The 10,045-nt window shown below is 47.6% G+C and overlaps 1 protein-coding gene across 1 annotated transcript in view; it reads right to left on the bottom strand.

Annotated features, from left to right (window-relative positions):
- ank2b (ankyrin 2b, neuronal) overlaps positions 1-7,141 on the bottom strand; it is a 153,441-nt gene extending 146,300 nt beyond the window's left edge. The window contains exon 1 of the mRNA XM_068599596.1: positions 6,669-7,141. Within this exon, the coding sequence (XP_068455697.1) occupies positions 6,669-6,755 (87 nt within the window). The 5' untranslated portion in view covers positions 6,756-7,141. The remainder of the gene's footprint in view (positions 1-6,668) is intronic.
- Positions 7,142-10,045: the final 2,904 nt, after the last annotated feature.

Consider the following 10,045-nt stretch of genomic DNA (forward strand, 5'->3'; position numbering starts at 1 on the left):
CAGAACTATGAGTTACTTTACTCATTAGAACCTGACAGAACCATGAATTACTTTACTCATTAGAACCTGACAGAACCATGAGTTACTTTACTCATGAGAACCTGACAGAACAATGAGTTATTTACTCATTAGAACCTGACAGAACCATGAGTTACTTTACTCATGAGAACCTGACAGAACCATGAGTTACTTTACTCATTAGAACCTGACAGAACCGTGAGTTACTTTACTCATTAGAACCTGACAGAACCATGAGTTACTTTACTCATGAGAACCTGACAGAACCATGAGTTACTTTACTCATTAGAACCTGACAGAACCATGAGTTACTTTACTCATTAGAACCTGACAGAACCATGAGTTACTTTACTCATTAGGACCTGACAGAACCGTGAGTTACTTTACTCATTAGAACCTGACAGAACCGTGAGTTACTTTACTCATTAGAACCTGACAGAACCATGAGTTACTTTACTCATGAGAACCTGACAGAACCATGAGTTACTTTACTCATTAGGACCTGACAGAACCGTGAGTTACTTTACTCATTAGAACCTGACAGAACCATGAGTTTCTTTACTCATGAGAACCTGACAGAACCGTGAGTTACTTTACTCATGAGAACTTGACAGAACCATGAGTTACTTTACTCATTAGGACCTGACAGAACCATGAGTTTCTTTACTCATGAGAACCTGACAGAACCGTGAGTTACTTTACTCATTAGAACCTGACAGAACCGTGAGTTACTTTACTCATGAGAACTTGACAGAACCGTGAGTTACTTTACTCATGAGAACCTGACAGAACCATGAGATCCTCTCTACAGACTCAGAGCCTCATGTGAGGTTCAGGCTCAGGTTCGTGCTGTCGGCTCTTTCAGCGTCCAGGCGCTGGGCTGTGGGCATGCGTCACATTTATGGCATGCCTTCACTGGGCCTCCTGGGTTAGTACATGAAGTCAACGTGTGTGTGTGTGTGTGTGTGTGTGTGTGTGTGTGTGTGTGTGTGTGTGTGTGTGTGTGTGTGTGTGTGTTTCCGTGCCCTGTGTGCATGAGGACAAGCAGGACATGTGAAGACACAACGGTACGGCCATTGATAGAATCAAGTGAGAGTCTGGAGGCTTGACTTGTTCTGTGTGTGTGTGTGTGTGTGTGTGTGTGTGTGTGTGTGTGTGTGTGTGTGTGTGTGTGTGTGTGTGTGTGTGTGGTCTGAATAGCAGTCTGTGTGTCCAGACACAGTCCACAGCCTCCAGGGGACAAAGCAAGTACTTGTGTTTTTCACAGAACTATTTTAGGGAAGCAGTTTGTCTTCCAACATAAAGCTTCATGTTCTCCAGGTTCTCATGTAACTCATCTTAGTTCTATCAGGTTCTCATGAGAGTAAAGTACCTCTCTCTCTCTCTCTCTCTCTCTCTCTCTCTCTCTCTCTATATATATATATATATATATATATATATATATATATATATATATATATATATATATATATATATATATATATACATATATATATACATATATATATATATATATGTATATTTATGTATATATATATATATATATATATATATATATATATATATATATATATACATATATATATACATATATATATATATATATATATACATATATATATATATGTATATATATATATATGTATATATATATATATGTATATATATATATATATATATATATATATATATACATAAATATACATATATATATATATATATAAATATAAATATACATATATATATATATAATATATATGGTGTGGTAGAGGAGAGGATGGGTGGTGGTGTGGTGGAGGAGAGGATGGGTGGTGTGGTGGAGGAGAGGATGGGTGGTGGTGTGGTGGAGGAGAGGATGGGTGGTGTGGTGGTGGAGGAGAGGATGGGTGGTGGTGTGGTGGAGGAGAGGACGGGTGGTGTGGTGGTGGAGGAGAGGACGGGTGGTGGTGTGGTGGAGGAGAGGATGGGTGGTGGTGTGGTGGAGGAGAGGACGGGTGGTGGTGTGGTGGAGGAGAGGATGGGTGGTGGTGTGGTGGAGGAGAGGATGGGTGGTGTGGTGGAGGAGGAGAGGATGGGTGGTGGTGTGGTGGAGGAGAGGACGGGTGGTGTGGTAGTGGAGGAGAGGACGGGTGGTGGTGTGGTGGAGGAGAGGACGGGTGGTGTGGTGGTGGAGGAGAGGACGGGTGGTGGTGTGGTGGAGGAGAGGATGGGTGGTGTGGTGGTGGAGGAGAGGATGGGTGGTGGTGTGGTGGAGGAGAGGATGGGTGGTGGTGTGGTGGAGGAGAGGACGGGTGGTGTGGTGGTGGAGGAGAGGACGGGTGGTGGTGTGGTGGAGGAGAGGACGGGTGGTGTGGTGGTGGAGGAGAGGACGGGTGGTGGTGTGGTGGAGGAGAGGATGGGTGGTGTGGTGGAGGAGGAGAGGATGGGTGGTGGTGTGGTGGAGGAGAGGACGGGTGGTGTGGTGGTGGAGGAGAGGACGGGTGGTGGTGTGGTGGAGGAGAGGACGGGTGGTGTGGTGGTGGAGGAGAGGACGGGTGGTGGTGTGGTGGAAGAGAGGACGGGTGGTGTGGTGGTGGAGGAGAGGACGGGTGGTGGTGTGGTGGAGGAGAGGATGGGTGGTGTGGTGGTGGAGGAGAGGATGGGTGGTGTGGTGGAGGAGAGGACGGGTGGTGGTGTGGTGGAGGAGAGGATGGGTGGTGTGGTGGAGGAGAGGATGGGTGGTGGTGTGGTGGAGGAGAGGATGGGTGGTGTGGTGGTGGAGGAGAGGATGGGTGGTGTGGTGGTGGAGGAGAGGATGGGTGGTGGTGTGGTGGAGGAGAGGACGGGTGGTGTGGTGGTGGAGGAGAGGACGGGTGGTGTGGTGGTGGAGAGGATGGGTGGTGGTGTGGTGGAGGAGGAGAGGACGGGTGGTGGTGTGGTGGAGGAGAGGATGGGTGGTGTGGTGGTAGAGGAGAGGATGGGTGGTGGTGTGGTGGAGGAGAGGATGGGTGGTGGTGTGGTGGAGGAGGAGAGGATGGGTGGTGTGGTGGAGGAGAGGATGGGTGGTGTGGTGGTGGAGGAGAGGACGGGTGGTGGTGTGGTGGAGGAGAGGACGGGTGGTGTGGTGGTGGAGGAGAGGATGGGTGGTGTGGTGGAGGAGGAGAGGATGGGTGGTGTGGTGGTGGAGGAGAGGATGGGTGGTGTGGTGGTGGAGGAGAGGATGGGTGGTGTGGTGGAGGAGGAGAGGATGGGTGGTGTGGTGGTGGAGGAGAGGATGGGTGGTGTGGTGGAGGAGAGGATGGGTGGTGTGGTGGAGGAGAGGATGGGTGGTGTGGTGGAGGAGAGGACGAGTGGTGTGGTGGAGGAGAGGATGGGTGGTGTGGTGGTGGAGGAGAGGATGGGTGGTGGTGTGGTGGAGGAGAGGATGAGTGGTGTGGTGGTGGAGGAGAGGATGGGTGGTGGTATGGTGGAGGAGAGGATGGGTGGTGGTGTGGTGGAGGAGGAGAGGATGGGTGGTGTGGTGGTGGAGGAGAGGACGAGTGGTGTGGTGGAGGAGGAGAGGACGGGTGGTGTGGTGGTGGAGGAGAGGATGGGTGGTGTGGTGGAGGAGGAGAGGATGGGTGGTGTGGTGGTGGAGGAGAGGATGGGTGGTGGTGTGGTGGAGGAGAGGATGGGTGGTGTGGTGGAGGAGGAGAGGATGGGTGGTGTGGTGGTGGAGGAGAGGACGAGTGGTGTGGTGGTGGAGGAGAGGATGGGTGGTGTGGTGGAGGAGAGGATGGGTGGTGGTGTGGTGGAGGAGAGGATGGGTGGTGGTGTGGTGGAGGAGAGGATGGGTGGTGGTGTGGTGGAGGAGAGGACGCTCCACAGACAGATGCTGCTGGCTGCAGCCAGGAGGTCGTGCTGCATCTGCTGCATCTGCTGCATCTGCTGCATCTGCTGCTTCCTGGTTAAAGGGCCCAGATGTTCGTCCGCGTGTCAAACATCTGTTAACGGCCTCGTTCATTGACAGATTATACTGTTTTGTAATCCCTTCATTACCTAATGGAGAGGGGCTGGAGATATACATGTGTTTCTTATGTGGAAGTAAATAAAGTGGATGAATAACAACATGTTAAGAAGAGGACTAACGATGACATGGTAAATCAAAAGAACCTTTATTATCTATTTGTGGGGCACAATGACTACACAGCAGGCATTGCATTAACTCATTAAGTTTGGGAACAAGGGCCACGCCCTGAACATATTTAATGTACTGACTTGCCGCTCCATTCATCAGGAGGGAAAAGGGTCAGAACACCTAGAACGTTCAACCAACGCGTGGTCTGAAGCGGCAGAAGCCTCGAGGCCTAAACTTCTGCGTGAGTCCTCTGGTGGTCTTGAAACCTGAAACATTTGACATTTAGCATCGTTTTCTCATAATAATCTGTTTGGCTAAAGCAGCCAGACCTCTCGGTCAGAAGTGCTTGTTGGATGACAGCGCCACATCTTTCCAGGTGAAGGGTGTCTGAACGAGCATTTCTGTCATTATTCCATAACTGGTCGTACAACATTCACTCTCTTCCAATCACACAATGAGGCTCGCCGCTCTCACCGTCTGGCTTTCTTTCCATCGGATTTTTAACGATGACAATGCATTTCCGGATTCTAACAATTACTTTGATGAGCACAATGTTATTATTAGAAACACTTCAGAAATGCAACCTACCCAGAATGCCCCTCTCTCACTTTCTTCCTCAGACGTACGTTGTCACTGTTCTGGAATTAGCAAACAGCTCAATCTGTCTCTGAGCTGCTGGGACACAGAGGCTCTCTCTCATGAACGTCCTTTAATGCATCAACGCCCTGCGTCTCTCTCCTCCTTCTCTGTTCCTCCATCATGTCACAATCTGACCTCAGAAACAAAGGTCCTCCTGGAGTTTCCTCCTCTCCCGTCACCACAGTCCTGTGTGCAATATGAATACACCTTCACACTCCCTGAATGCTCCAAACAGCAGCAGTTTCTGAGGAGGAAGCTCATTGGTCCTTCATGGCAGTGAAGGAGGTCCTACACTTCCTGATTGGCTCGTGAGTTCATAGTGGGTGTGTGTCTGCAGGAGTTTCATTATAGTATTTCTCAACAATAAGGAAATCTTGTTGAAAACTGCTTTCAGGCTGTTCATCATCTGCAGTCACAAAGACAATGTGTCTTTTTTTAAATTGTTTTAAGAAAGAAAGAAAATAGGTTCTCAAAGACACAAAGTGGCTTTAAATGTAAGCCAGAAGATTATGATACAGATTGTTAGACCAAATGAAACATGACAATCTTCCATCCAAGTGTGTCTTCTTCATGTCTGCTCCTGTTAGTTGTGCACTATGACACGTGCACACGTCTGCTCTGATTGGTTCACACTGTTTTGGAAACATCACTATATCTGAGATAGAAAGTAAAAACTTGATAAGATCTCAAGTGTTGACGTAAAATTCAATACAACAATAAGAATGTGATTATTAGACCAATGCACTGAAATGATTCAGTGTCCGTTATGTCAACGCTCTTTTCACACCAGAAGGGAAAGCTGTACGGTCAATATTCAAATGAGAAGCGTAGTTTCAGTTCAACATGAAAGATTATTCATGTCTTTCATGATTATGAAGCACACAATAATTAAACTGATGTTCTTATGTCTTGCAATGTGAACTAACATGGAACTGAAGTTGTACATTTTAAATCAGGGATCTAGTGGAAGATAAGTAATAATAATAATAATAATAATAATAATAATAATAATAATAATAATAATAATAATAACAATGAGGAGTAATGACGGGCTGTTTATTAATAAGGTGTACCCGTGTCTATCCTAATTCCTTTTCTCCAAACAAAGACCAGGCTTTATTTAACAGCCGTGAGGAACGTGAACGTGAATGTATTTCACTAAATGACTCAACAGGATCTCTGGGTCTTGAACGCATCATAACCGTCTTCATGTTGTGGAGGAGTGAACTTCTCAGCTCTGCATTCAGGCATCAGAGCTGTGACATGACACCGTGCACCTGCTGCCAGGCCTCACGCACGGATTCACCTTCACAGGCTAAATGTGAGCTGGAGTTCAGATGACTGAAGCACATGTTGATCCACAGCTCCATATGATTCAGAAAGTATGGATGACATCACAGCTCTGATCAACACACATGAAGAGTCACATTCAGGGAAACGCCTTCCAACTAGAGGCTCCTTTCTGGGACAAACTGTCCACGCGCACGTGCAGTATCCGTGTCAGAGACGGGCGTGTGCGTCACAGCAAACCCCATTTCAAAATACAGCAGGGTTATGTTTCCTCGGACATCGGCACATATGACGTCACACTCATGTATCTTCATGTGTGAAGTGCTGCGCGCCGGGTTCCCTGAAACAACGATGTCAATGTGGATTATATTGATGTCATTGTAGATTATATTGATGTCAATGTGGATTATATTGATGTCAATGTAGATTACATCGTAAATGCATCGCTGTAAAGCAATGCACGCCGAGTTGAAGCGCACATTCTGCAGACTCGGACTGTATCTACATGCACACTGATGCACGCACGCGCCCTTGTAGATGACCGAGTAGGTTTCAAGTTGATGTATTTTCAAATGAAGTTCGGTGTGTGTGTTGTGAACACGTGTAAAGCATTGCAGCAGGTTACCTGTCGGGTTGGAGCGGGCTCTTCGTCCCCACTGGGGGAAGGTGTCACTCCTTCCAGAGACGTGAGGGGGACCGGAGAAGAAGCCATGTCCTCCACCCGCTATCGCTCTCTAACAGCCGCTCTCCGCGGCGTCCTCCCTCATCCAGCCCGCTGCGAGAGGACCGGGAGCGGCGGGGCTTTCCGACCGAGCACAGTGCCTCTCTGTCCGGCTACAGGGCAGCACCGTGCCTCCTCCGGACGGTGCTCGTATGCGTGTAGTCCGGTGGTCCAAGTGGTCCAAGTGGTCCAAGAGGTCCAAGTGGTCCAAGTGGTCCAGTCCAAGCCAATGACGCTTCTCACTCTCACTCTTTCACACGCACACGCACACGCACGCTCTCTCCCTCCGTCTCACTCTCCTTCTCCGCGTTGGACTGCCTCCCTCTCTCTGCCTTCTGACTGCGACAAGAGAACAGGCTGATTGTGCGTGACATCTCTTTCCGTGTGTGCGTGTGTGTGTGTGTGTGTGTGTGTGTGTGTGTGTGTGTGTGTGTGTGTGTGTGTGTGTGTGTGTGTGTGCGTGTGTGTGTGCGTGTGTGTGTGTGTGTCTGTGTGCGTGTGTGTGTCTTTATGTACGTATGTATGTGTGTGTGTGTGTGTGTGTCTGTGTGAGTATGTATGTATGTGTGTGTGTCTGTGTGCGTATGTATGTATGTATGTGTGTGTGTGTGTGTGTGTGTGTGTGTATGTGTGTGTGTGTGTGTGTGTCTGTGTGAGTATGTATGTATGTGTGTGTGTGTGTGTGTGTGTGTGTGTGCGTGTGTGTGTGTGCGCGTGTGTGTGTCTGTGTGCGTGTGTGTGTGTCTATGTACGTATGTATGTGTGTGTGTGTGTGTGTCTGTGTGAGTATGTATGTGTGTGTGTGTGTGTGTGTGTGTGTGTGTGTGTGTGTGTGTGTGTGTGTGTGTGTGTATGTGTGTGTGTGTGTGTGTGTGTGTGTGTGTGTGTGTGTGTGCAGTCTCGTGTATTTGAGCTCAATGCAACATTTCCTGTCATGGCAGGAATGAAGCCCACGTTGTGGATGACGTCATCATTGTGCTTTTCGGTGGTCACTGGGTGAATCCACCTGGACGTGTGAGACGCTCCTCACAGTGAAGTGTGTCTGGTCACCCAGCTGCTTCTGTGTGATGTGAGATGCATGCAGAGCCCTCAGGTCGTCCCACCTGCTCCTCTGATGATCTGGTGATGGGGGTTGGGTGCCGAGAGGGAGAAGGGGACCCTCAGCTATCTGATTCGTGACAGGGGCAGAGGGGGTTAAGCAGGGCAGCGACATTGACCCGTGTGGTGACCCCAGAACAGAGAGGTTGGTATGGAGAGGAGCGTTGCATGAAGGGACACAGACTCTAGTTGGATCTGCTCATTTCAGAGCCGGCTGATTTCAATAGAATATCAATTGGCATTCAATTAGTTAAAAGCAACTCATGAGCAGGACGGGCCTGAAGACACCGGCAGTATTTATGTCTTTTTCCCTCTTTTTTTTTTCCATCAACACGCTGTAGTTTATTTATTATATTATTATAATATTAAATCATAATTTTTGTTTTCAGTATTGTCCTGTTGCACAATGTTGGCATTTTTTCCTGAAAGGTACACTTGCTTGAAGTACTGAAGTACTTTCTGTTATCACCAGTGTTAGATATGATCCACCACCTCCAGAAAAAAAGAAGTCTGGTTGTATAGAAGTCTATGCTTCATGTGTTAAAGCTGCATTCTCTCTCCTGAACACCCGGGGACGACTCCTCTGGTTGTATAGAAGTCTATATAAGTGACTCTACGTCTCCCTTGATGTATTCCCTCAGTAAACATTGTAAACATGAGTTTATGTCTCAATCTCTAGTTTCAAGTCTTCTTCTATACAGCATGATGTTCACTTAGTACTTTATGGTCTGTTAGAGTCAAACATAAAGCAGGCGATGCTTTAGGGGCTCTGGTATAGAAGAAGTCTGCAGCTTTGTGTTTCATCATTTGACCTTCGCTTCTGTTGCTTTGTGAGTTAAAGATGGACGGTGGTTGTGCCCCCTGGCGGTGAGTGGAGGCACTTAGAAATTAAAAATATTTCTTCTAAAAAAGATTCAATAAAATATAGGTGTAAGTTCATAAAGTGAAATCTTGTATATTAAATCAGACCCTGAAGGCAGCGCTGTGAACCAAAACATGTTCCCTGGGTTCATGACTGGAAACGGGTCGAGAATCTCTCTGGTGGCCGACAGCGGCTCGGTGGTGAGCACATCCTTTAATCAAAGGATCAGCGGTTCGATCCCCAGCCCCATTGTATTGTAAAACATCAATGATGTCATCATGGTTAGATTCACGGCTGCACGTTAACCTTCTGTTTGGCTGATCTGAACATTTTGAGGTCTCCTGATATTTCTGATGTCACAGTTTACTCTCACATCACAAGTCATTTATATTCCTTAGACCACACCCACAATCTCTAGTCAGCCAATCACAAGCTGCTGCCAGGACCAAGCCCCTTATGATGTCAAGGGCTGTGTGTGTGTGTGTGTGTGTGTGTGTGTGTGTGTGTGTGTGTGTGTGTGCGTGTGTGTGTGCGTGTGTGTGTGCGTGTGTGTGCGTGTGTGTGTGCGTGTGTGTGCGTGTGTGTGTGCTGTGACTGCTGAGACCACAGTGCGATGGCTAAGTGGAAAATGTTTCAGTCACAGGAACAGACTGAGCTGTCAATCACTCTGTCACCTTCCTGCCTGGAGGACGTTGTCACAGAGAACAACTGGTGAAGCATACACACACACACACACACACACACACACACACACACACGCGCGCACACACACACACACACGCACACACTAATACACACACACGCACACACACACTCTCATCATACGTTAAAACGATGGATAAAGTCGTATGAATGATGTTCAAACTATTCATTGTCCATGTGAGCAGATCAGTGGGAATTGTCTCAGCTTTCATAGATTATTTTGAGGCATTTTTGTCTTCTTGAGCAAGTTTACATGATGACGATCTGCTGTAAATAATCCTGTCTGACTACATGAGATTTGAATGGAATCTCCTCTTCGCAGCACCACAAGGCAGGAGGACTGCAGCAGCAGCACCATCTACTGGACAGAGGGGGGAACTGCAGGGACTCAGCGTTTCATCTCCAGATTTTATTTCATGAACAATCTTCGTGACTAAGCTGATACATATGCAGTTTTTCAAACTGCCTCAGAGGCCTTGAAATGTTGACAGAGCGAGAGGTTGATGTTCATCCACCTTTAGTAAACACTGACCACGCTGACATTTTACACAAACACATGACAGTACACAAGTCACCTTCTCGTGGACCCTGATGCTGCACAGGTTCAACCTAAACATTA

This window comes from Clinocottus analis, unplaced genomic scaffold (genome assembly GCF_023055335.1).
Source record: "Clinocottus analis isolate CAN_PGR_092001 unplaced genomic scaffold, fCliAna1.0.p SCAF_49, whole genome shotgun sequence".
NCBI classification, from domain to species: domain Eukaryota; kingdom Metazoa; phylum Chordata; class Actinopteri; order Perciformes; family Cottidae; genus Clinocottus; species Clinocottus analis.